This window comes from Columba livia, chromosome 27 (genome assembly GCF_036013475.1).
Source record: "Columba livia isolate bColLiv1 breed racing homer chromosome 27, bColLiv1.pat.W.v2, whole genome shotgun sequence".
Taxonomy (NCBI): Eukaryota; Metazoa; Chordata; class Aves; order Columbiformes; family Columbidae; genus Columba; species Columba livia.
The window spans coordinates 325,275-351,011 of record NC_088628.1 but is presented as its reverse complement, the minus strand read 5'-3'; the positions used below and the strand labels follow the sequence as shown (position 1 = coordinate 351,011).

The window sequence follows — 25,737 nt, the reverse complement described above, 5'->3', positions numbered from 1 at the left end:
TAAACCACAGCTGTTCTCAGGCATTTACAGAGCTGGGCTGTGGAACTGTTACTGACGGGATTATCTGGGTCCTGTCTGAGTCATCCTGTGCCGAGACTTGCAGAGTTGTCTTTTGGTCAGGCACGCAGGTTTATCTCTTAGACCCGGCATTTTACTCCTGTGCTTGAGATACAGGACTGCCTTCATCCACGTTCCTTCAGCTCGCGCGGAGCACGTATTCCTGGCAACAGAAGATTAATCTCGTCTTAGCCTGAGAGTAACAAATTAGTATTCAAAATAAGCCAGCTTGCCCCATGGTTGTGGATTCTGTTGGACCTTTTGGTGCCCCCGGGGCCCCTTGGCACAGTGCAGGTGACGTGGTGACCTGTTCAGCATCCTCAGTTACTCCAGCGTGATGAGGACAGCAAACCTCTGGCCTCTCCTGTGTCCCTGCGCACTTTGACACGGGACCCGCCAGGGCCTCCTCCGTCCCCCGTGGGGATCCTTACACCCACAAGTTCAGGATCTCCCTGTCCCATCTCATCCTTGCTAAGCCAGCGCTGTTATAAACTTCCTGTTGACTCACTGCTGCTGGTCCGAGGTTTCCAGGGTGGTTTGTGCCTGGAAGCTCAGGCTTCTTGTGTAGCAGCAGCGTGATGTACGGCGGGGTGGGTACGGTTTGACTTGCACATCCTTCCGCTTCGCTCCACATCTTGAGAAGCAGTTGAAAGGTTCTTAGAAGCTTTGTGGGGTCAACTGGTTCCTCGGCTTAGTTTTTTGTTGCGAAAGACGCTCTCAGAGCTACGCCAGCTTCTCCAGGGTATTGAGGGTTGGCCTGCCCTGTTGTTTGAGTTGTGCAAGCTGAGTCAGCCCTGAATTTCGGCTGCCCTGGCCGTGCGGTGTCGGGTTCGGGGCAGGTGCGCTGGCCGGCGGGGCTCTGGGGATCGCACGCGTCCTTCGACGGGAGTCGTCTGGTTCAGCCAGGGCCTCTTGCAAGACTGGTTGGGTCGGAGCCGAGCGATTACATGACGCAGAGCCTGACCGAAGATTTGCTTTAGCATGGTTAATCCTGGTCTGCTCCTTCGGAAGAGGGAAAATAACTCCATTGTTTGTTTTTCATGCTTCCTCCGTGCAGCTTATCCATGGCACAGTGGTGGATACCGCCATCGTCTTTCCTCACCGGCTGGGTTTGCCGTACAAACGGGCTCTCCGGACGCTGATGGCAGACTACCTCAAGCGCATCATCCAGGACAACGGTGAGACCAAGGAGGAGCTGAGAGCGAGGGTCTCGTGTCCCGTCCCAGCTGGATGTGGGCGCCTTGTTCCTGCCTTCCTCTGCTCTCCTCGAGCCCCATCCTCTTGCTCCTGATCTTTTCTTTTTCCTGTATAGTGTCTGGCAGTAGCTGTGAACGGGCCAGTGTGTGAGGTTCGAGTTTAAACACTGTTCTGAGGAACAGCAACACTTGCTGCTTCATTCTCTGTGTCACCTGGGGACCACAGAGTGCTGTGAGGCCAGAGGCAGCTCTGTCAAGGCCGTGTCACACCTTCCCTTCTCTCTCTGGCAAACTCCGATTGATCTTTCTGTTTGAAGCGATTGGAGGAAGGAATTGTTGTCCTGAGGGTGGTGAGAGCCTGGCCCAGGTTCCCAGAGACGGGGTAGATGAACCATCCCTGAGACACCCCAGGCCAGGCTGGACGGGGCTCTGAGCACCCTGAGCTGGTGAAGATGTCCCTGCCATGGCGGGGGGGCACTGGGGAGCGGGGAAGGTCCTGCAACACAAACTGTTCTCTGATATTTTTTCCACCTTCCTCGAGCACTTTGCAAACAGGTTGCAGGGGAAATTGAGGCCTCTGAGCAGGTGCTCTGTGACATGAGGGCCTGCAGATTAGCAGAACTTCAGCCCTTAATTTAAATGGGAATGGTGTCAGGCTGAAGTCCAGCAAAAAATGTGTTTAGTGGAAATTTGTCTACTTTGAACCCATCGCTGTGGTTCCCGGGGATCACGGATGCTCCCGCGGTTGCTGTGGCAGAGGGTGACGAGCAGCTGGGCCAGCGGTGCCGGGCGGGAGCTTGTTTGGGAATTTTCGTGCTTTGTGCGGGGCTGCCCAGGCCGGGGCGTCACCGCCCTCCTTGTCTTTCTGTCCCCAGTGGAAGGACACGACTCCAGCGAGGACGCCCGAGCTTGCATGGAGCTGATGGTCTGGAAGATCAAAGAAGACGCTAAAGTGAAACGATGACTCGCGCTTTCTCTCTCTCCTGTTCCTCCTCCACCTCTTTGAAGCAGTGCAATAAATGCTCAGAGTAACACTGTCCACCCGTACGCAGCCGCATGCCACGCCAGCCTCCCCGCGCACCTCAGGTACCTACGGGACGCCAGGACCGCTGCCGGCGCAGCCAGCGGCACCGGCTCTGCCGTGTCCAGGTAGCGGCTCTCGGATCCTCTTCACTCCACCCGAGGGATGTTCTGTGGTACGGTTGCCTCGTAGGCGCATGGCAAGGTGGTTTTGAGTAGCATGGCCAGAGAGAACGTCTTGGTTCCTAGGAAAAGCTTTTAGAGATACGTACAGAGAGATCTTTCTGGTTCAGTTAAAGGTAGATCGTTTTCTTTTTATTTTTTCCAAATGTTACTTAAATTGCCTCTGTCCTCCAAAGCTGGTGGGTTCCTGCGGTGTTTGGAGATGGGGGAAAATGGAAGAAAGTTGGGCAAGAAGCTGTAAAGTGAAGGGATTGCATGGCTGATGTGCGAGGGGTGGCGAGAGCTGAGGACCTGAGGACATGCTGGAGCGGAGCAGGACGCTGGAGCTGCGAGGAGCGAGATGGGGCCAGGGGAGTTCCCGCCTGCTGCCGCCCAGGTGATCTGTCCAGCGGGGGCCGGTGTCCCCGTGGCGCCATCGCTGCGAAGGGGGAAACACGAGGGTCAGACCTTGCTCAGACCTCAGGGCGTCATAGTGTGACAAGGGACAGCAGGACTGGGACAGACTGGGCTCCCTGGGCCGAGCAGCAGCTTTCCAGTGGTACGAGCGGCGTCGTGTCTGCGGGCTGGAACAAGCCGTCCTGACCCTGGGCTTCCATCGCGGCTCCAGCGAGTTCATTTGTAGGGATCAGGGTTTTGGGGGGCGCCTCGGGGTGGCCCCTGCCAGTCCACAGGACTGTCCCGGTCTGTCCCTGGAGCGGGCGCTCGGTGCAGGCCAGAGCAAAAGCAATAGTTGAAAGTTGTTCTTCTGAACTAGTTTACATGTTGGGTGTTTTAAGAAAAAGAGCAAAAGCCCCAGTTTCCGCCCCCCGGACAAGAGCAGCTGTTGGGGGCATCTCTGTCGCATTTCGGTGACTGGGGCAGACTGGCTGGTTGTGCGGTCTCTCTGCCCCGGCCCTGTTGCTGTTGGGGACGACAGAGCTGGTTGAACGGTGCCTGATGGGTGAGGTCTCGCAGCAGCAGCCCAGCCCCATTACAGCCGGTGGTTTGAGCAGCGATCGCCGCGTCCTCCCCAGCGGGAGCGGTGTCACTGCCCAGCCCCGGTGTCCTCGGAGGTGACCATGTGGCTTCCTGACCCCTGCCAGCCCCTCCTGAAGCCACCAGGAGCAGTGGGGACATAAAAGCTCTTGTTTTTGCTGAGCCCTGCTGTGTTTCCTCTGGTGGGTGGTGCCACAGGCTCCCAGCCTCTTTGTTACCCAGATTTTGGGCTGTGAGCCTTCCCCGCTGCTCACAGGGCACGTCCAGGGCACGTCCGTCCCACTCTCCTCGCAGCCTCCCTCCCGTCTCCAGGACACCTTGTCCATCCCCTCTGCCATCGCTGCTCTTGGGCCGGGCAGAGCCGCAGCCTGTTCAGTGCTTCCTGCCCAGGGAGAGAGGTTTATTCCCGCTCCTGCCTCTCCCTTGTCTGTCTCCCATTTATCGTCACCCCGGCTGCAGCAGCAGAGCGAACACGGAGCGTTCCACCCGTTCCCCGTGCAGCCTGTGAGGTTTTGGATCCAGCTCTTGCTTCGGGGTCCCACGGTTACCCGACGGGCGGTCCCGGCACCCGCGGCAGCCGCCGGCACGTTTCCAGCGCGGCCCCGCGGTGCCGCTGTCCTGCCGGGAGCTGGGTGCTCGGCCCCGTCCGCCGCCCGCGTGGGGAGGGCAGGACGTGTCAGCGGGTCCTGCCAGGCCAGGGCACCGCGGGCACTCCCCGTCTGTTCCCACGGTTCAGCTGAGACCCCCTGAAATGAGGCTGGTGGGGTGGGGGCTGCGGGACCACGTTCCCCCGCGTGGGGCAGAGCGAGCGTCAGACCCCGGCACTGTAACACTGTAAAACCAGAGGTTTGGGTTGGTAAGAGGTTTTTGGGTTGTACGTAATTATTGTAACCTGTAACCTTTTTGTAATTGTTTTTAATAAAAGGGTGTTGAGTAGACGCACGTTCCTGAGTCTGGGTCTGGGTCTGCTCTGCCGGCGGCCGGATCGGGGGCGGAGGGGCTGGAGCGTCCCGGAGGCGGGAGGACCTGGCAGGTGCCCCTGGAGCAGCCACTGGGATTTCACTGTGTCCTCACAAAGGTTGTGCCCCAGATCCTGGGGTCAGTTTTGGGCCCCTCACTCCAAGAAAGAGCTTGAGGTGCTGAGCGAGTTGAGAGAAGGGAACGGAGCTGGTGAGGGGCTGGAGCACAAGTGTGATGGAGCGGCTGAGGGACCTGGGGGTTCAGCTGGAGAACAGGAGCTGAGGGGAGACCTTCTGATCCCTGAGCTGCCTGAAAGGAGCTTGGAGCCAGGGGGGTCGGGCTCTGCTCCCCAGGAACAAGCGCCAGGACCAGCGGAGATGGCACGAGCCCAGGAACGCCGGCGCCCGCCTCCGCTCCCACCGCCCGACCAGGCTGCGCCGGAGCCCGTATCAATCTCGCAAATGGGGCAGGAATTAAAGTGCCAAGCGAAGGAGCTGAGTCAGCACGGAGGAAGAGGTGAAGGTAAAAAGTTCAAATAAAAAAATAATAGGCTATTAGATGACCTCACTGGCAATGTGTTTTATTTAACAGGACGGTGATGGCTTGGCGATGGCAGTGGTTGCTTAGGGTGCTATCAAAGTTGAAGCTGACCTGTGTTCTCAGCACCTTTAGGGCTCTTAGAGGTGCCGCTGGGTGCCCTGAGCTCCAGCACTGACCTCCTGGCGCGTCCCTGTCCCTCTGGGGGTGGCCCCCGGTGTCCCCTCTGCAGGCCCTTTCTGCCACAGTTACTGGGGACAAGGACCCCACGCAGCGCCAGGGTCAGGCGCCTCGGCTGTGCTGCTCCGTGCCTCGGTTTTCCCCGGGGTGGCAGCGCCGCCCGTCCATCATCCGTCATCCATCACGCAGTGACAGTCCCATCGTCATCTGCTGAGCCAGGACCAGGGTCTGGGGCGCTAAGGGGAGCCCAGGAGGTGGCGGCTGGAGGCGGGGGCTGCACGGGGCGAGATCGGCCCCGTCCTGCAGGGGAGCGTTTCTAAGTTAGTATTGTTGTTTCCTCTGAACAAATGGGGCTTCGCGGCTGCTCGGGCTGGAGCTGCGGGGGGTAAAAAACAGGCTCAAAGGTTTAATTCTTCCCTGCGCTGCCATGGAGCAGCCCCCGCTTGGGTCCCCTGTGCCCCGGAGAGGGGACGCGCTGGGACGGTCACCGCGGTGCCCGGTGGCATCCTGCGCCCCGGCGCTGGGCTGTGCGCAGCCTCCCGGCACTCTCTTAATTGCATGGGGGGGTTCAGCTAATTGCAGGGGGTGATTGATTGGTAAAAATGTCATCTTTGCCGGCCGTGGTTGCCGGGGTGACGTCGGCCGTTCTCTGCCCGTGCTGTCGGTTCCCGGGTGCCCGGAGTCACCCGCCGCGTGGTGCTGGAAACGGCGAGTGGCTGTGACAGCGGGGGGGGACGTGGAGGTTTGGGGTGTCCCTGCCATGCCCAAGCGGCTGTTGGCCCTTCCTGGTGGTGCCGGTGTCACCTTCGTCCCAGGGTCTTCCCGGGGCTCCAGTGCTGCAGGTGCCACCAGGGCAGGCAGGCGGCAGCGGGTGGGAGATGGCAAATGAGCCCCGAAACACCGAATTTCCTTGTGGACACTGCTCCAGGACCCGGCGCTGGCCTCGCGGGAGCTGCCGGGGTCACTGCGGTGGTGGAGGAGCTGCCAGGAGACAGCAGGAGCTGCAGGCAGGTGATGGGCTTGGGGACCGGGATGGGAGAAACTGCTTGTATGTGGGGACAGAGCTGGTTCAATGTTAATTGTTGTGATTGCAAAAAGTCACTTGCAGCGGGGTGGGAAGGACCCCACAATGGTCAAGGGTTGATGTTCCCCAGGAACAAGCGCCAGGAGCAGAGCAAACGGCCTCAGGTTGCCCAGGGGAGGTTGAGGTTGGATGTGGGAACAATTTCTTCCCCAAAGGGCTGTGGGGCGTTGGAACAGGCTGCCCAGGGCAGTGCTGGAGTGCACTGGACATGTCTGCTGGACAGACAGACATGAGGTTCTCAGGACATGGGGCAGTGCTGGGGTGGGGAATGGGTGGACTCGATGATCTTTTCCAGCCAAACGATTCTGTGATTCCAAACCAGTGCGTGCCGCCGCTCGCCACCTTGGCGCAAGAATTCCCGACAACTCGGTTTGGCTCCGATCGCAGCCCCAGCCCCTGGGCAACGTCCGGGTGAGCTTTCCCCTCCCGTTTCAGGGGTGAGGAGCAGCCCCAGGACGGGATGCACCAAATACACCCCCAGTGTCACCCAGCGCCCGGAGGGGACGCAGGAACGCGATGCAGCTGTGTTGTTTATGGACCTGAAGTGAGTTATTCATGACTGCGCAGTAAATGCTTTATGAACTGTTGGGCCAGCACTTGGTTAATTGCCTCCAGGTTTCTGTGGTTAATTGCAACGAGCAATTAATCTGATGATGGCTAATGCAGGACCACCGCGGTGGAGCCTGGCTGGAGAGTGTGGGACGGGGGAGCTGGGGACACCAGGCTGGCTCTCGTCTCGTTAGCTGCCGTCACTAACGAGGCGGCTGCTGCCCCAGCTGGGCTTGCAGCCCCGGCGCCGTCACCTCGGGCTGCTCGGGGCTCGCGGTCCGTTTGTGCCTTTGGTCTCCTCATCCTCGGCCGGGTCACCCGCTGCCGCCTTCCCCCGTGTTCACCTGAGCGGCCGCCGGACCTGGGGGCTCCGGGCGGGGCCGAGCGCTCCCCGGTGAAGCCAGTTCAGCCTTGGTTGCCCAAATCTGCCCTGAACACCCCCCGGGGATGCTCGTACCCACCCGCTGCCCTCGCACCCGGCTCAGGACCCCCGGCCCCCCGCCGGGAGGGTGACGGGGACACCCCGGCCGTGACACCGCGTCCCCGTCCCCCGTCAGATCCCACGGGGACGGCTCCCGCAGCGGCAGCTCCGGGCTGTTCTGAGCCAAGTCGTGTGAGACGGTCCATCGGGGCAGTTTCTGGGCAGCGAGGGGGAGCCGGGGGTGCGGGCCGGGCCCGCGCGGGAGGTGTGGCGGGGCTGTCCCGGCCCGCGGGGCAGGACGGGTGGCACTTGTCCTGTCACACCGCGGCGGCAGCAGCTCAGCGGCTGCTGGGACTGTGGGCGGGATCGGAGCAGGTACCGGGACCCCGGGGGGGCCGTGGCGTGAACACCGCGGGGGGTCCCGTCCCGTCCTCCTGCTCGCTTCGGGGCGCCCGTGGGTGCCGATGGGACCTGAGCGGGTGCGCTGGGGGGTCACTGCTGCGGGCGGGAGCTGCGTCTGTCCCTGCAGCCCCTGGGGAGAGGGGGGAGCCCAGGGCAGCGCCCCAACGACGCTGCGCTTGGCATGGAGGAGCATTTGGGGGACGGGGGTGGAGGAGCCGCCTTTTCACCTGCAATCGCATCAAAGCAGATGGAAAAACAGGGCGAGCGGAGGGAAACTCAGGGGCCGGGCACGTCCTGGGAGCCGCGGAACAAACCTCGGCTCGGCTTTAACGAGCCGCGATCCACCCGGCCGGGCGCGGGGGCGTTTCCGGCGTGACGAGGGCACGGGAGGCACGAGCACCCACCCACGGCGTGTCACCGTCCTGGGGCCCGTGTCACCCACGGCTGTTGTGACAGGGCTGAGTCTGTGGCGCTACCGGAGCCGCGGCAGCCGGGGCGTCCCCAGGGTGGCAGGGACACTGGTTGGGGTGCCACGGGGATGTCGCAACCAGGTAAACAGCAGCAGCTGCTTATGGCGGCGCTGCCAGCCCTGGGCAGGGGATGGGGGGCTGGGCTGGTCCTGTCCCCCAGTTGTTTCTGTCTGGGAGGGGCTGGGGGCCAGGAAGTCAATGAGAACCCCCGGCTGCGGGGTCCGCTGGGTGCTCCCAGGGAGCCCAACGGTCTCAGACCAGTTCCCATACTGAGCAACTATTCAACATTTATCCGGGGATTTCAGAAACAAAACTGGCACAGAATCGCCACAGAAACGGGTCAGCTCAGCGAACAACACAGATCTCCCCGTGTTTCACCAACTCAGGCCAAACCCTCGTGGCACTGTGCCCGTTCCAGGTTTAAGCCGCTTTATTTGTGCTCAGCCATGCAAACCTCCACTAGCCTGAAACTGGTTTTTGGGTGAGAAAGCCCCGCTTTGTGTCCTTTTAGTCCGCAACCGCTGCACATCGCTGCTCGTCACCCGGTGACCTCGTGGACCAGCGGGACGGAACGTTCCTGGCCCGGCCGGCCCGGCCGGTTCATCGCAGCACAGAGCTGGCGGAACGTCCTGCAGGTTAATAGGCACTGGGCGCGCTGCGGGGCCGCGCGCGGAGGTGGCCGGTGCCTGTGGCCACCGCTGGCCCTGGCAGCCCCGGGCTGGGGTGTGTGGGGTTGGCACCCGCTGCCAGGTGTTCCCACCTCCCCAAAGTGCGGCTTATTTTCCAACTCTTGAAGCGACAAGTGAGGTTTGCTGAGCGGTGTCTCAGAGCCGAGGTTTCTGGTTACCCCCTGCTCCTGAGCCTCTGCCAAGGGCTGTTTCCCAGCCGCGTCTGCACAGCGCTCGGCTCCGCGGAGCGTTCTGCGAATGCCAAGCGCGGGTGCTCAATGAGCTGTGCTTAGGTCTGGCGCTGGGAACACGGGTGCTTCGGGAGCCACGAGCGGCGCGGGGGCGGTGGCCGTGCTGAGTGCAGCGGGGACACGATGGAGAGGCGGCTGGAGACCTGGGCACAGAAAGGACCTTCTGAAAGGAGCTGGGGTCTGTCTCCGCATCCAGAGCGCTGTGGGCAGCCGGCCTCACCGAGGTGACGGCTCTGGCCCAGCCGGGAGCGCCCGTGGGCTGCACTGTGTGTCAGGCACCACATCTGCTTTGTGCCGTGAGAGGTGACAGGGAGAAAGGGAGACATTTCAGTGGAGAAATGGAGGAAAGAAGTGATCAAAGGAGCGAGATAAAAAATAGTGGCAGGGACAGACTTCTGTGTGGGATTATTTAATAATTAGGTAATTAATGCTTTATACCTCACTGACTTCTTTCATGTAAGGATCACAAAGCGCTTCACAAACATTAATTAATCTTCGCTAACACCCCTGCAGGGAAGGTCACGGAGCCACTGAGAGCGCTGGAAATGCTGTCACTGATGAAGTGGCTGCTCTCGAGGCAGGACGGGAGCCGGGCGCCATGGCGGGACGTGGGGCGTTTCTGTTCCTCGTTGATGGCCACAAACAATTTCCCGTAACTTCCTCGGAGAGGAAAAATGTCTTTGGGTTGTCCCGGGCAGCTGGGACTGGGGGGAGATGGCGCTGGACTCAGTGACCCTGGTGGGTCCCTCCCAGATCAGGGCGCTCTGCGATTCTGTGTTGGAGCGTCCCGGTGGGGTCGTTGTTCAGCGTCGCAAGTGTCCTTGTTGTCCTTGTTCCCAGGCGCTGCCAGAGGTGCCAGCATGGCTGAGCAAGACCCGGCCTCGGGCCACGCGCGTGGAAAGAGGCACCTGCCAGGTCAGTGTGGAACTGGTGCCTTTAGGGGTTTTTCGTTGTCTTAGACAGTTTACGAGAAGTGGATTTGTGGTGAGATGGTCTGGAAGGATGGACCATCAGCTGGTGTTGGGGAACATGGCTGCGATGTCCCTTGCATGGGACAGCAAAAATGAAACCAGGAGAGGAATGGCCGGTCTTCAGAACAGCAAGGACTGTGCTCAGAGGAGTCATCCTTCACCTGGCCTGGTTATATGGTTAAACCAAAACCCGAGCCCAAACGGCCAGCCCGAGGCTCAGGGAAGGAGGGTGCCCAGCAGCCCTGCATCTCTGGAAGCTTCTGGCCTCCTGCCCCCTCTGCCCACTCTGTGACCCAGACGACCCCAAAGGTCCCTCTGTCCCGCCTGAAGCTCCAGCTGCTCTCAGGGTGTAGGTGCACCGTGGAAGGTCCATCTTGCCAGCAGTGGGTCACCAAGAGCCCCGTGGCACCACCACAGAGGCTGCCGAGCAGGGCTTGGCTGTGACGACAGCTGCTGGATACCCGCTTGCTTCAACAGCTTTCACCTGGGAGGTGAGGGCCAACGACCGCAACTACCACGCGCAGTTCAGGAGGAAATCTGCCTTCTGTCTGAGCAAGAGGAAGTACGCGGTGAGTACTGTCCCTGCTTCCTGAGCTGGTGGTGGTTGGGGCTGTGACAGAGGTGCTGCAAAGGGATCTGCAGTGCATGAAGAGTCACGCACATCATCCCCAATGAAGGGGAAGGGCTGATCCCTGTCTGGTGCCACAGGCGCCCTCTGAGCCTGTCAGACGTGGAGCAGCACCACAGTCTCAGAATAGCTTGGGTTAAAGGGACCTCCCCAGTGCCCCCCCGCCATGGCAGGGACATCGTCACCAGCTCAGGGTGCTCAGAGCCCCGTCCAGCCTGGCCTGGGGTGTCTCAGGGATGGTTCATCCACCCCCTCTCTGGGAACCCGGGTCAGTGCTTCACCAGCCGTAGTACGAATGAGCCTTTCCAGTCTGATGGGAAAATCAAAATAGAGATTTTTGAAAAATGTCTTGATTGAACAAAACCAGATATCTTTTTTTCCAGCTAACCCATGACCTCCGTTTGGGGTCAGTGAGGTGTGATTTAGATCATCCGAAGCAAATTATTTTGTTCCAATTTTAAGTCATATGGCCCTTTGCTCTAATAAAACTCCTTTTCCCTTGTGGCTTTTGTGAATATCTGAAGTCACCTCTTGGGACAACTTGAGAAGTCCTAAAAATCAGAAAGTTCTTGGCGTTTTGACACACGTCCTCGGTTCCGGGCCGCGGAGCTCCCGTGAGCGCCGCCCGTCTTTTCCACAGGGCAACGCCATCAGGACGGCCAAGTACAACGTCCTCACCTTCCTGCCGCTGAACCTCTACGAGCAGTTCCACCGAATGGCCAACGTCTACTTCGTCTTTGTCATCCTCCTGCAGGTGAGATGGACACCGAAGCACGAGCGAGTGAGTCAGGGACCACCTACCACAGGAGGGTTGTCTGGTGTTTCCAGTAGGGGACTTGGTCTAAAACAGTGTCAAGGATTGTGCTTTTCATTGCCTTCCACGAACCTTGATGGGTTTAACCTGCGTTTGGTTACTTTAAACTGACTGGATTTGGATGTAAGCTAAGCTCATGTGGACCGTGCCTAAACAGGAGTCCTACCCTCCAAATTCAGTGGCCCCCATGCATTTCACACACCCAGTTTAAAAAGAGGTGGAAAATTAGCAGATAGTTCTGCGCAGACAGAGGTGATGACTTGACTCATCTCACATGGGCCCCGGCTGGGGAGTCGCTGGTCACCTCAGTGTCCCAGGCAGGATGAGCGTTGTGTGCTGTGGAATCCTCCCCCAGGCCTTCCCGGAGATCTCCACGCTGCCCTGGTACACGCTGCTGTTCCCCCTGAGCTGCCTCCTTGCCATCCGCGCTCTGCGAGACCTGATCGATGACATTGTGAGTACGGGCTGAAGCGAAAGGTCCTGGGCGTTGGGTGTAGGTCCTGGAGGAGATGGCCAGAGAGCCCTTTGCTGTGGGCCAACTGAAAAGCTGGGGAGTTGCTGTCACTTGTCATTATTGAGGTACTGTCAACTCCACCATGTCCAAAACTCTTCCTATTTTCCCTTGGGAAGGACATAACCAGCCGGTTGCTCTCCTTGGGGTCTGGAGCCCCATCTCCATCATCTTTAACATCTTAACTAATGGCCACATTCCCAGGTTTGTCCCCAGAAACACCTCGGGGGAATTTTGCCTCTGTGTTTACCAGAATACATCTTCCAATGGCTTCAGAGAGCGGATCTTGCTCTGGGGCTGAGGAGGCAGATTATGGCATTACGAGCGTTGTTTCCAAGGACAAGGGAGTCTGGTGTGGCACGTCCCTTTCCTTTGGCCTCTCTTTTTCCCTCCTCTGCGCAGGGCCGTCACCAAAGCGACAGGAACATCAACAGCAGGCCATGTGAAATCCTGTCTGGGCAGAGGTGAGAGGCTTGGGGAAGCCATACCTGCTCTTTTCCAAGCCTGTGTGGAGCGATGGGTCACCCGAAGTGCTGAGCAGCTGAGAAGGGCTTTGGTGGGACTGCCCCTGATTCTGCAGATGCCCACCACCTCCCAAACCACCGGGGGTCCAGCTGTTCCCCTGCAGGGATGATCGTATTCCAGTCGCAGACAACAGCTCTAAACCAGCCCTAATTTGCTGTCCTGTCCTGGGAGGATGGTTTCCTTGGCCACAGAATTCCTCCAGATGTTAATATCTAACCCACAGTGTCAGATCACTGCCAAACACCGGTCCAGGGAAGGACCAGCGTCACTCCCCTGTGGCCCGGGGGTGAAGTGCCTGTCACCCATAGGTACGGGGGACAGGGATGTGACAAACAGGGCCTTGTGCCACCCTCAGTGCTCAGCCACCTTTGGTCATGGAGCTGGGAGGCCACCGTGGTGGCAGAGGAACCAACGCTCCGGAGAACCCGTTCATGCGAGAAGCTGGGGTGGACACCATCTGGTCCAGAGGACAGGAACAGCCGCGGGTCCTGTTCCCACTGCTCCGGAGGATAAAATTCCCCCCAATTCTCTTGCAGCTTCCGCTGGCAGAAATGGCGCGACATCTGCGTGGGCGACATCGTCCGTCTGCGTAAGGAGAGCGTGGTCCCGGTGAGCGGCGCGGGGCGGCGCGCGGGCTGCGGCGGGGCTGGCGGGGGGGCTCAGCCCGGCGCTCTCCCACGTTCTGCTCTTCCAGGCCGACATGCTCTTGCTGTGCAGCTCGGAGCCCAGCAGCCTGTGCTACGTGGAGACCGCTGACATTGACGGGTGAGGACGGGGCAGGAGACCCCAACTGCTGTGGGGGAGAGCGGCAGAGACACCCCAGCCAACGGCTGGAGCCTCCGCTCTTGGGGACCCCCTGGGACCGGCGGGGCTGCGGGGGATCCTCTGAAAGCTGAACCTACAGACACCCCCGGAGTGGGATTTGAGCCCCAAATTTTGAAAATGAGAGCACAAAAACATTTTCCACAGAGCAGCTTGGGCATCTTCATCTCCTGGCTCCACCCAGCCCATCCATCCGCAGACGCAGGGTGATTTAATGGCAGGGTCCCCAGGCCAGGGCTCCCTCCCTGCCTGAGTGCTCGATGTGTGCCGTGATAGGCCCCTATCTCACCTTTCATCGCCATCACTCATGTAATCACCCAGTAATTAATGGCCGTCCCTGTCCCATGGGGCTGACAACAGAATTAACAGCTCTGCCACCCTGCAGGTTGTTTTATTTTTTCCCTCGCTGGCTCTTGCTCAACAGGGAAACAAACCTGAAGTTCAGACGAGCCCTCCTGGTCACGCACCGCGAGCTGGCGAGCGAGGAGAGCATGGCCGCCTTCGACGGTGAGCGTGCAGGCACGGCAGGGACGGGGCCGGCCCCGGGCGGTCTCTGTGCCCTCAGAGCCGGTGCCACTGGTCCGGTTTGAGGTCGCGCTTGCTCCTGCCCACAAGGAGCCACAGGCCGTGTGTGGAAGCCCGTCCCCAGCCGAGCGATGGGTCCTTTGGGGCTGTGCAGGGGATGGGGGGGATCTAGACAGACAGACACCCCAGAACTGAGATTAGAGCTGCAGATTTTGAAAACGCGTGTCCAAAAACACTTTCCGCAGAGCAGCTTGTGACCTGTGCTTCCCCCTGCCCTGGCTCTTGATTTTTCCCACTGGAAACAAGCGCTTGGCTCCCAAACCTGAGTTCTGACCCTGCGTTTTTCCGCTTTGGTCCCGCATAGGACACAGACTCCCCTCTCAAAGACGCTGGGGATGATGGGGGTTGTGTTTGTACCCGGTCCAGTTTTATCGCCCAGCGTGGTTCCTGGACTGAGCACCCTCCCGGGACCGCAGGGCGGCACTGCAGCTCAGCCTGAGCTGAATTCGGGCCACCCGTGTCCCATGTGGCCCTGGAGAGGCCCTGCCAAAGGCTGCACGTGCCCTGGGAAGATCAGCCCCTTTGCAGGGAGCGGAGGGGAAGGGCCTCGCGCTGGCCCTGGAGCCGTGACCTGACTCCTGCGCTCTGCTCCAGGGAGGGTGACCTGCGAGGAGCCCAACAGCCGCATGCACAGCTTCACGGGCACGCTGCGCTGGCGGGGAGAGACGCATGCGCTGGACAGCGAACAGCTCCTGCTGCGCGGCTGCAAGCTGCGCAACACCGACGTCTGCTATGGCCTGGTTATCTACGCAGGTGAATGCGGGGCCGCCATCGGGAGGGGCAGGAAAGCATTCCCGGGGATTTTAAGCGGCCCAGGAGCTTCTGGCATCAGCAGGTCCTGTTCTCAGCTCATACAAAGTGGGAGCACCTGCCACTGTCACCAGGCCCCTGGCCAAGGGACGTGGTCCTCTGAGGTCTTCAGAGGTGGGGAGGCGTGGTGGTGGAGGACACCGGCGTCACTCAGCTGCAGGTCAGCCTTCCAGGGACTGGGGACTCGCTTTCTCACTTCTGAAATGTTTCTTGTCCAGGATTTGATTCCAAAATTATGAGGAACTGTGGAAAGATCAAGCGGAAGAAAACCAAGCTGGACCGCATGATGGACCGGCTGGTGATCACCGTGAGTGTGGTGCAAACGCCTCTGCCGTGGCCTGCTGGCCTCCCGGCGTTTCTCACAGGTCTTCCCATGGGAGGCTGCTTGCTTGACTGATGCTGATTTTTCTTAAGCTTCAATATTTTGCTCAAAATGTCTTTGGTTTAACATGTTCTGGGCAAATACCAAACGACGTTCCCAGGGAGTGGCAGTTGCTGGGTCTGGAGCAGCGGTTGTGTCTCTTAAACTCTCTAGACCTCTGTGGGAGGCCAAGCAGTGTGGTCATGACAATTAATTGTAATAGGTGGCTGTTATTCTGGGCACGTTTCTGTGTGTTTACACCTAAATGAGACAAACGATAGGGAAAGGGCAATGGAAAGGGTGCGGTGGGCTCTGTGTGAGGTGAAGTTCTCATCCTGGCTTCCCGTCTCAGATCTTCCTGGTGCTGTTGGCCACGTCGCTGTGCCTCGCCGTTGCCTCTGGGTTCTGGGCCAAGACGTTCCAGGAGAAGCACAGCTACCTCTCTGCATTCTACAAGCACACGACTCCTGCCCAGCAGGCCTTCTTCAGCTTCTGGGGCTTCACAATCCTCCTGAGCATCATCATTCCCATGTCCATGTATATAACGTAAGAACAACAGAGCTTGCATGTGATTGGAGATCAGTGCTTCATTCCTTGCCCTTGCCCACCATCTGGCACCTGGTTTGCAGCCACAACAGGGGCTGCACAAAAGATCCTGAGCAAACCATTCCCCTGTGTTCCATGAGCCCTAAGAGGGATGGATGGATGGAGTGTGTATCTTACAAACATCGATGGTGTTCTTTGAGATCTTCCCAGAGGAAAGCCAGACAAGAGGTGTAAAGACATGTACTGGTGTTGGAAATTGCATGCAGGCTGAGGACGAGACTGGTGAAGGTTGTATTTCCCCACTCAGCAGCAGCGTGGTGGGGAAGAGGAGGGCACAGCCCACGGTTTGTGCTGGAAGAAGCAGTTTCCAAATGTTTAGGTCCTTCAGTGAATCTCCAGATCTGTGAATTTAGTCATCACGGGCCAGATTCCCAGAGGGGAGCCCAGTTGCCTGGGCCCAGTGGGCGCTCGGGCTGGTGTGATGAGCCCTCTGGAAAACTGGCCACAAACCGTGAAAATCCTCTTGCTTACCCCAAGCTCAGATCTAGGTGGGGAGGTCCCCCCGGCCCGTTCTTCCTGCGTCAGATCCCCTGGGATGTGAGCGATGCGACCTCCTTCCCCAGGGTAAGTTTTCTTCTATCGGACTCTCCAGGTTTGAATTCATCTATCTGGTGAACAGCTTTTTTATCAACTGGGACCTGGAAATGTATTACGCTGCCAAGGACATCCCAGCAAAAGCCAGGAGCACCAGCCTCAACGATCAGCTCGGCCAGATTGAATATATCTTCTCAGACAAGACGGGCACCTTGACACAAAACGTGATGAGCTTCAAGAAATGCTGCATCAATGGGACAATCTATGGTAACTTTTGGTAGACACAAGTTTGTGGAGACTCATGAGTAAGGTAGAACTTGACTTTAGGCCACTTTGCTTCTGTCCGTCTCTCCTGGATTTCTAGGAAGCTTGGGGCATGTGGATTGACCTTGGTGGTCCAGTGTGTAGGCAGAAGCTGTAGGAATTCAGCTTGTTCTAATCTCCCATGTTACTGGTGCTTTGCAGGGGCCATTACGCCTGCAGTCACATTTGTCTTGTTCTCCCAGTGCGTGCTCTGCCCTCCCACCTTTCAGGAGATGTATTGTGCCCCAAACTCAGCCGAGATCAGCCAGATCTTCCCCCATACAAGGGGGAGCCGGGGGTTGGGAGCTCAGCGCAGCTACATGGCAAACACACGGTTCTGAGTGAGGCGGGTCCCATCTGGAACAATGAGCTGGCGCTGGTCCAGCTGGGCAGGACAAGGCCATGAGGTGATGGGCCAGTGAAGCCCATGCGTTTTTATTTTCTGTGAAAAAAAAAAGTACTGATAGCCAGAACAGTCCAGGAGCCAATAAGCCAAACCTGGACATCCTAACAGAGCCCGGCTCGTGAGCAACGCAGAGCAGGTGCTGGAAACCTGTCCCTTTTTGCCAGTTTTTTGGCCAGAAGCAGCAGCAGTTCCTTCCAGAGGAGTTGCCCGGAGCCCCTGCAGTGATGCCCCAGCCAGCCCTCTAGTAATGGAATTGGTTTTATTCAGCAGGTGCAGGCAGAGGCTGTGGGAACAAGCAGCCATCGGTACGTAACCCCCCCGGGCAGCGCGGGGCTGGACGCGGCTCCTCATCGGGGCCAAAGCCACCGCGGCTATTGGTGACCAGGCAGGAGGAGCAGCACCATCCCCGGCTGCAGAGCCCCGTGCTCGGGCTCTTCTTGGGTGCCTGCAGCCTGCCCGTGCCTCCTGCAGGGGTCGGCGCTGACCTGGAGCCACCACGGGCAGCAGAAGATGGACTTTTGTGACACAAGACTGCTGGAAGCCGCGCGGCGGGACAGCGACCCCGTGCTGAGGGAGTTCCTGCGGCTGCTGGCCCTCTGCCACACCGTCATGGTGGAGGAGAAGGGTGGTGGGTTGGCCACCGTGGCTGGCGTGCTCAGAGAAGGGGTCAAGGTCACGTTCAAGGCATTGAGGCCGTGATGGCTTCTTCGGCTGCCCAGCAAAGCTCTGCCACGGGAGTGCAGGTGGCGTAAGAGCCTGGGGAGTTTCTGGGCCACTGTCTTAGCATCACAGACATGTATGTTTGGAACAGAAGCACAGAGGGGATAATTCAGCCCTACCTGGGCACTTGTCCTGCCTGGGGCAATGAGCAGAAGAGATGAGACAAGTAGGACTGAGTTCCCCTGGCCTGGTGGCTTTGACTTTAGTGTCTCCATGGATAATGTTGGTGCTGGGCAGGAATGAGGATGTTCAGATGCTCAGGAGGTGCTTGGCTGGGATTCTCCTTGTCTAACCCCTACTCTTCTCCTGCAGACCAGCTGGTTTATCAAGCAGCTTCACCAGATGAAGAAGCTCTGGTGTTGGCAGCCAGGAACTTGGGGTACATCTTTCTGTCCCGAACACAAGACACCATCACCATCAGCGAGCTGGGGATGAAGAGGACGTACAAAGTGCTGGCCATGCTGGACTTCAACAGTGATCGCAAGAGGATGTCTGTCCTGGGTGAGCAGTACAGGGTGTCTCAGGGGTCCCCCCAGGAACACAGAGGGTCCCTTCCGCTCTCAGGCCTACAAGCAATGGCACTGATGGCTCTGATTGACCACAGCCATCACAGGAGTCATCCTGGTCATCCCTGCGGTTTTGCTCATCCTGGTTCCTTGGTGCAGGCAGCTGAGAAGGGTTTGAGCAGTAGATCGGGGGCTCAGAGGGAGTGTGTGAGGAACTGACGGTCCTCGAGGCCTGATCCTGTCCCATGGTGGTGTAGATCTGGGGACATTCCTGTGTTTCCTATGACTGCGAGCAGAAAAGCACTCGCATCTCCCCCAGCATGATCATTGCATGGGGACAGTGGTGAGTGGGAGCCACGTCTCTGAGTATCCAAGCTGTCCTTCCCCACCGCCCAGTGCGAGACCCCCAGGGCACGATCCGGCTCTACACCAAGGGAGCTGACACGGTCATCCTGGAGAGACTGCAGAGGCGAGGGCCCAGCGAGACCTTCACCGAAATGGCACTGGATGTGAGTCCCACGCCAGCCCGGGACAGAAAGGGCTGGTCCCCTGCTGCTGGCTTTGGGCTGGGTGTCCTGGAGTCCCCTGCTGCTCCCTCCCTCTCTGGCTTCGGGATTTGGTCCTTATTTCTTCCTTCTGCTCTAGGAGCCTCACCTGCATATGGGACAGGGGCTAAGAGGGCATCAGATCCACCTTCGGTGTTCTGCATGGACCAGTTGCATTGCAAGGATGCTCGTGGGGATGCTGTAGGATTGGGGAGGGAGTCAGAGCCCAGAAGGAGACCTCCAGATCTCAGAGGGTCTCTGGCTCTGCCCATGGGAACACCATGGCTGGCATGATGCCCTGGTCCAGCACAGAGCCATCCTGGTCCAGGGAAGGGAAACCTGATGTCTCATCTCCACAGCGCTTTGCAGAGGAGACACTGAGGACTTTGTGCCTGGCCAGCAAGGAGGTGAGCGAGGCCGAATATGGCGTGTGGAGCAGGAGGCACCACGAGGCCAGCGTCCTCCTGCAGGACCGCGCACGGGAGCTGGACAGGCTGTACGACGAGATGGAGCAGAACCTGCAGGTGGGACGAGGCCGGGGTTTAGGAGGAACATTGGGCAGGACTGTGGGGTTTGGCTCTCCGGGGTGAAGGGGTGAAGTGTCCAGCCCAACACACATCCCCTGGGCGGGAGGACAGGTGGATTTTTTCCCCCAGAGGTGACATTGTGATGTGCCAGTAAACAGCGGGTCAGGTAATCTGTCAGGACATGGCAACCCATGGGCAAGGACACTTGGTTGGATCCAGGGGTTATTCCCACCACCGCATCTTAGAATCGTAGAATAGTTCTGGTTGGAAAAACCCTTTAAGATCAAGTCCGACTGTTAACCCAACAGTGACAAATCCAGCACTAAACCCTGTCCCTAAGCACCTTGTCCTGCCCCACGTCATGACATCCGCTCGCTCTCCTTCCAGCTGCTTGGGGCCACAGCCATTGAGGACAAGTTGCAAGATGGAGTCCCCGAGACCATCCAGCTGCTGAAACTGAGCAACATCAAAGTGTGGGTGCTGACCGGAGACAAACAAGGTCAGTGGAGGCAACTCCAGATCCCACCAACACGTTTCAGCGTCTCCCCTAACCAGTGCCAGAGAAGAGATGTGAGACCCTGGGAGGGGGCAACAACCAGCTTCTGCTGTTCCCTTTAAGATCAAATAACAGTGTGTCCCACAGACCGTGTCACCCCTGGGAAAACTGAGGCAAGGGAAGCACGGCTGGAGCAGAGCCCCAGCAGCTGTTGGCCCTGAGGGCTGGGGCTGCCCCGGGAGCGGGGTGGGCAGCACCGCGTGGCCACAGGCTGTTGACAGCTGCATGTTTGCAGAGACCGCCATGAACATCGGCTATGCCTGCAAGCTGCTCACGGACGACATGGAGGTCCTGGAGGAGAAGAAGATCAGGTGAGGAATCATCGCCTCCTGTTGTCCCTGCTGAAGATCCCTGAGGGCACAGGAACCGGTCCAGGGTGGGCAGAGCTCAACTCTGCAAGAGATGCTGCTTCTCTGTCCCAGCCTGGATGTCCATGGCTCTCATCTGCTGGTGCTTTTCCAGGCCTGCCCATCTGTTTCTGCCCCTACAGCATCATCTTCATCGGTTAGCTTTGACCAGAAAGTGCTTAAGGTGTTTCTGCAGTTTCTAAACCCCAGGAACAGGGGCTAATTTCTAATACCAGTGAGCCCTGGGGGCCAGCTCTCTGTCCCCCCGGCTCCCACCACTAGATACCAGCCTTGTCTCACTGGAGCTGGCTTGGAGCTGGCAAAGGCCAAATGCAGGTCTCACCTGAAGCCAGGCAGTGTGCCCAGTGTCCCCAGCTCATCTCCAACCACCCCTTCCTCACGCAGCGAGATCCTCGGGGCTCTCTGGGTCAGCACCAGCAGCCTCGCCGGCAGTGGGGAACCCCTGTGCCGCAGCCGCCGCTCCCAGCAGCGCCCGGAGGCTTCACAGCACAAGAAGAGGGCGCTTGTCATCAGCGGGGACTTCCTGGTAAGGTGGCACTTGGATGCTCGTCTCTGCTTCCTTCCTGCTCTGTTTCTGCCCTGGTACTATTGAAGTCCTGGGTGGCACCAGCGCATTTCCCTCCTCTCCTGCCAAAGGGGTGGGAAATGTCCGTGTTGGGCTGGGGAATGAATTGTGGAGGGGGGGACAACCTTGCACCCATCACTTGGTGTTTGGGGGCTTTGACCACACCTGCCTGACCAGTCTTCTGGGATGATGCAGCCTGCTAGGTCATCACATGCTCTTCTGGTCATACTGGGACAAACTGGTCTCATGGTCACAGTGCTGCGTGATGAACTTGGGGAAAACTGGGGTCACTTTTTTGTAGCACCTACAAGATTTAGGAGCATCATTGGGGAGCTTCATACTCTGAAGGCTATGGGTGAGGTCCCAGCTGTGTGTGCTCTCCCCTAAGGACAAACTCCTGCACACGGGAGAGGTGCTGAAGGAGAAGGGGCGGCTGTGGCGGCGGCTGCCGTGCTGCGGAGCCGCGGGCTCTCGGGAGGAGGCCGGTCTGGTGGAGAAGGCCTTTGTGGACCTGGCCGCCAGCTGCCAGGCGGTGATCTGCTGCAGGGTGACCCCCAGGCAGAAAGCCCTCATCGTGCAGCTGGTGAAGAAGCACAAGAAAGCCACCACGCTGGCCATTGGGGATGGGGCCAATGATGTCAACATGATCAAAAGTGAGGCTTGGGGCACAGGGGCATGGGGTTTTAGCTGGGTGGGGGGGTGATGCCCCATCTGCCATCTCCACCACCTCACCCTCTCCTGTGAGGAGCTGGGAGGAGAACTCCCGGTCCAGTTCCCCTGTTGCTGTGCTGGGAGGGGACTGAGAGGCACAGGACCAGGTTCAGGATGGGAGCAGGGTGGACAACTTGCTTTGGCAGCAGAGAATGAATCTTGGTGAAGCTTCAAGCCCCAATCTGGGCAGCTGACAGAGACCTCTGGTCCTCGGACCCAGGGCTGTGCTCTTCACACCCCCAACCCTCCAGCACTGCCCTGGGCAGCCTGTTCCAATGCCCCACAGCCCTTTGGGGAAGAAATTGTTCCCAGATCCAACCTCAACCTCCCCTGGCGCAACTTGAGGCCGTTTCCTCTGCTCCTGTCACTTGTTCCTGGGGAGCAGAGCCCGACCCCCCTGGCTCCAAGCTCCTTTCAGGCAGTTCAGAGATCAGAAGGTCTCCCCTCAGCTCCTGTTTTCCAGCTGAACACCCCAGGTCCCTCAGCCGCTCCATCACACTTGTGCTCCAGCCCCTCACCACCTCCATTCCCTCCTCTGCACTCACTCCAGCTCCTCAAGCTTTTTCTTGGTGCGAGGGGCCCAGAACTGCCCCCAGGATTCATGGTTTGTCCTCCCCAGGTCCCAGCACAGGGATGGTCGCTGCCCTGGTCCTGCTGTCCACCCCAGTGCTGGTACCAGCCAGGATGCTGGTGGCCTCTTGACCAAGCACCTGGCTCTCTGAAAACCTCCCCACCTGTGTTTCACCGCTCCTGTCCCTGCAGCTGCTGACATCGGGGTGGGCATCAGCGGGCTGGAGGGGATGCAAGCCGTGCAGTGCAGCGACTACGCCCTGGCCCAGTTCTCCTACCTCCAGCGCCTCCTGCTCATCCACGGCCGCTGGGCCTATCTCCGCATCTGCAAGTTCCTGCGCTGCTTCTTCTACAAGACCTTTGCTGGCCTCATGACCCAGGTCTGGTTTGCTTTCCACAGCGGATTCACGGCTCAGGTGAGAGGTGCTGCTGTTAGCAGAGATCACGTCCATCCCATGGAGGTTTGCACACTGGTGCTGTCAGGTCTCGTGCCTGATGGGCACGTGTCCACATGACTGCCCTGGTCTCCTTTCTTCCTTGCCCTGATATGGGGTTGCTGTATTTTTTTGGGCTACCTGCCTGAGATGCAACTGGTTATGTGCTTTTTACCTGGCTGGGTTGGGAAAAGCAGCCTGGGGAGGTCTGGGGTGTCTCTGCGAGCTGCAGCTCAGTCTTGGACAGATGCAGGGAAAGATCCCACCTGCATTAAGCAGGTTTCCCCCAAAATAGGAGCTTTTATCCCAAGGGTTGTCAGTGTGATGTGGCCCCAGCCCCTGTCTCTTTCAGCAGCACAGTCCCGCACCCTGCAGATCATTTGGGTTGGAAGAGACCCTCAAGATCATCGAGTCCAACCATAACCTAAAACTAGTACTAACCCATGTCCTTAAGAACCTTATCTATATGTCTTTTAAACCCCTCCAGGGATGGTAACTCCAGCACTGCCCTGGGCAGCCTGTTCCAATGCCCCACAGCCCTTTTGGGGAAGAAATTGTCCCTAATATCAAATCTGAACCTTCCCTGGCGCAACTTGAGGCTGTTTCCTCTGGTCCTGTCACTTGCTGCTCACGAGAAGAGACACCAGGATTGCTGCAGACAGTGCAGGGCTGGTGCGGAGCCTGGGGCAGGACCATGGTGTTTCCCCATAGTCTGGATGTTGGACTCACCCCTGGTGCCTGAGAATTCTTTCTGAGTCATTCCAAAGCTGCCCTGAGCTCACAGCTGCTTTCCTGTCCCCTCTAGCCTCTGTACGAGGGCTGGTTCCTTGCGCTCTACAACATCTTCTACACTGCCTATCCCATCCTGTCCCTGGGCCTCCTGGAGCAGGTAGGAGTGCACCAGGCTGCATCCCGCCCCTGTACCTGGCAGCTGCATCCTTGGTGGGCTGAATCAGTCCGGTGCTGGCTGCACCCCATCCACGTGGCTCTTTGTGTTGGGATGTGGTACCAAGCAGCTCGATGGGCATTTGGAGGTCACCGCCAGTCCTGGGGTGCCTCTGTTCCACATCACACCAGAGCAAGGGGCTGGAGGGACTCAGCACAGCTTTCCCAAAGGGGGTATTGGGTGGACTGACCCAATCGTGCTCCCCAGTGTGGGTGGGGAGGGTGACGCTTGGTGCCATCCTGGCAGGACGTGAGTGCCAAGAAGAGCCTGGAGTTCCCCGAGCTCTACGTGATCGGGCAGCAAGACGAGCTCTTCAACTACCGCGTTTTCAGCATCACCGTCCTGCACGGGCTCAGTACCTCACTCGTCAGCTTCTACATCGCACTCTGGGCCTTCGAGGACCGTGTCGGCAGCCGGGCTGTCGGTGACTACGAGTCCTTTGCCGTCACGGTGGCCACGTCGGCCTTGCTGTCAGTCCTCATGGAGGTAAGCGCCCGTGTGCCCTTCCCCATGCTGGCCCCAGGGCAGATGTTCAGGGCCCAGATTCAACCCTGGGCTCTCCAGCACGATCCCCAGCAGCTTCGGGGCTGGGAGATGATCTCCCTTGGGGCAGGAGGGGAATTAGGGACTGTACAAAAGAGAGTCCCTGCAGATGCTGTGGGTTCTGCCCTTGCAGATCATCCTGGACACCAAGTTCTGGACATTGTTGTCCTTTCTGATGGTCGCAACAAGCCTGCTGCTCTTCTGCCTCTTCTCCTTCCTGACCCAAAGCATCGATGCCTTCAGGATAGCCCCTGCCATCTTCCGCTTCCCAGGTGAGATGCCTTGGGGATCTCCATGGTCCTTCCCTTCCCCAGCTGGGGAGTCCAGCCTGGGCTTTGTGCTATGAGCTATTTCCCACCTTGTAGATCATGTCTTCATCACCACTTCTTGATTTTTCTGTCTTGATTTTTGACTCCAGTTTGGGTGCCATCTCCTCAACACCTTCACAGGTGGTGGCCGGTCCCCCAACAGTTCTCTCCATCTCTCCAGTTCCCTCTGTGCTCTCCAGCTTCCCTACTTAAACATCACCCATTGACTGCTTGCTTTGACAGACGCCAGCCGGAATGCCCTGACCGATCCCTATGTTCTGCTTGTGGTCCTGCTGTCCCTGGTGGTCAACACCATCCCCTCACTCACCATTCGCTTGTACTGCACCATCACAGGCAAAAACACCACCCAGCAGGTGAGGAAGGAATTGTTGCCCTGAGGGTGGTGAGAGCCTGGCCCAGGTTGGCCAGAGAGGTGGTGGATGAACCATCCCTGGAGACATCCCAGGCCAGGCTGGACGGGGCTCTGAGCACCCTGAGCTGGTGACGATGTCCCTGTCATGGCGGGGGGGCACTGGGGAGCGGGGAAGGTCCTGCAACACAAACTGATCTCTGATTCTATGATCTCCTTGTTGCCTTGCAGAAGATCTGCTTGAAGGCGAAGCGGGAGCCGGAGCCCTTGGTGGAGCTGCGTGCTCACGTCCTTCGCGGCTCCTTCCACCACCGCTCCAGCTACGCCTTCTCGCACCAGGAGGGCTACGCCAGCCTCATCACCCGTGGGGACAGCCTGCGTTCCAGGGGCACCCGCAGCACCGTCCAGCACCCAGACACGGCCCCGGCTTTGTCCCCCAGTCCCTTGTCCCCCATGCCCAGCCCCTCGGCGTAGCTGCCCTGGCCACCATCAGCCCCCACAGTGCTGGGACAGGAGAGGTGCTGTTAAGGCACAGAACTGGCTGGTTTCTCCTTTGATGGGTATTGTTTTAATCTTCTTTGGATAGTGTTGGAGCGTGGGCAGCCCGCGTGGCTGCAGAGGGGCTGAGCCGGCCCGGGGGCACTGAGCCGGGACATGTCCCACCAGCAGCTCCATCTCCATCACACGGTGCGTGCGTGGGCTTGGCAGGAGCCTGTCGAGCTGTGAAAGCCACCAGGCTCTGCCCCTCGCCCATGGCACCCCCCGGGCACCCCGACCCCTCCCCTCTGCCAAGCCCCTCCGAGCCGGGGCTGCCTCCGGCCCCACGTGCCTCCTGCAGGTTTTGCTTCTCCAGCCTCTCCTCGTCTCTCCCGGCTGCCTCCCCCTCCTCGTGTCCGCCACCCCCGCTCGAGGTGCACACGGCGATGGTGTCTGCCACGTGCCGTTCCCCGTCCCCACAGCAGCCGTGGCCCAGGACCGATGTTCCCGGCTTTGGGGACAGCTGTGACCACAGGCTGTTTGCTGCAAAGCCCTGGGAAGTGCTTTTCAATGGGAGGGCAGAGCACTGGGAGGACATGTAGCAGCCCTGTCCTGCAGAGCTTTGGAACATCAGCAGCAGCTGCTGGAGAAGTTGCGTGTGAACAACTGGCTGGTGAACAGATCACCCTTTTTATTAATTTCATATTTTAATTAAAAGGATTTTAGCATTTCTCTCCCCTCCTGTCACTCTCTGCTCTGCCA

General features: G+C 59.0%; 2 protein-coding genes across 15 annotated transcripts in view; both read left to right on the top strand.

Annotated features, from left to right (window-relative positions):
- REXO1 (RNA exonuclease 1 homolog) overlaps positions 1-4,369 on the top strand; it is a 31,977-nt gene extending 27,608 nt beyond the window's left edge. For all 5 annotated transcript variants that reach the window (XM_065042043.1, XM_065042040.1, XM_065042041.1 and 2 more), the window contains 2 exons: positions 1,115-1,235; positions 2,129-4,369. In XM_065042043.1, coding sequence (XP_064898115.1) covers positions 1,115-1,235; positions 2,129-2,217 — 210 coding nt within the window. In that variant the 3' untranslated portion in view covers positions 2,218-4,369. The remainder of the gene's footprint in view (positions 1-1,114; positions 1,236-2,128) is intronic.
- A 2,494-nt stretch (positions 4,370-6,863) lies between these two features.
- Positions 6,864-25,707, top strand: ATP8B3 (ATPase phospholipid transporting 8B3). Of its 10 annotated transcripts, none has more exons than XM_065042038.1 (30): positions 7,368-7,537; positions 8,340-8,452; positions 8,546-8,669; positions 9,794-9,868; positions 10,402-10,493; positions 11,193-11,306; positions 11,722-11,820; positions 12,280-12,341; positions 12,939-13,011; positions 13,097-13,167; positions 13,649-13,731; positions 14,404-14,562; positions 14,838-14,926; positions 15,333-15,526; positions 16,179-16,387; positions 17,097-17,134; positions 17,301-17,457; positions 17,862-18,050; positions 18,452-18,564; positions 18,960-19,124; positions 19,515-19,626; positions 19,919-19,994; positions 20,436-20,577; positions 21,005-21,269; positions 22,090-22,313; positions 23,137-23,220; positions 23,524-23,763; positions 23,954-24,092; positions 24,372-24,502; positions 24,730-25,707. In XM_065042038.1, the coding sequence occupies exons 4-30, from the start codon at positions 9,814-9,816 to the stop codon at positions 24,970-24,972; spliced, it is 3,618 nt and encodes a 1,205-aa protein (XP_064898110.1). In that variant the 5' UTR covers positions 7,368-7,537; positions 8,340-8,452; positions 8,546-8,669; positions 9,794-9,813; the 3' UTR covers positions 24,973-25,707. The 10 variants fall into 10 exon arrangements, with proteins under 10 accessions (XP_064898102.1, XP_064898110.1, XP_064898109.1 ...); XM_065042029.1 differs by lacking the exon at positions 7,368-7,537 and adding an exon at positions 7,560-8,115 and having other exon boundaries at positions 17,100-17,134; XM_065042028.1 differs by lacking the exon at positions 7,368-7,537 and adding an exon at positions 7,560-8,115.
- The last annotated feature ends 30 nt before the right edge of the window (positions 25,708-25,737 follow it).

Coding starts and splice junctions, on each gene's coding strand:
- ATP8B3 (XM_065042028.1), top strand. Junction 19,627..19,918: donor GCTGACCGGAGACAAACAAG/GTCAGTGGAGGC, acceptor GCATGTTTGCAG/AGACCGCCATGAACATCGGC. Junction 23,764..23,953: donor TGCTGTCAGTCCTCATGGAG/GTAAGCGCCCGT, acceptor CTGCCCTTGCAG/ATCATCCTGGACACCAAGTT.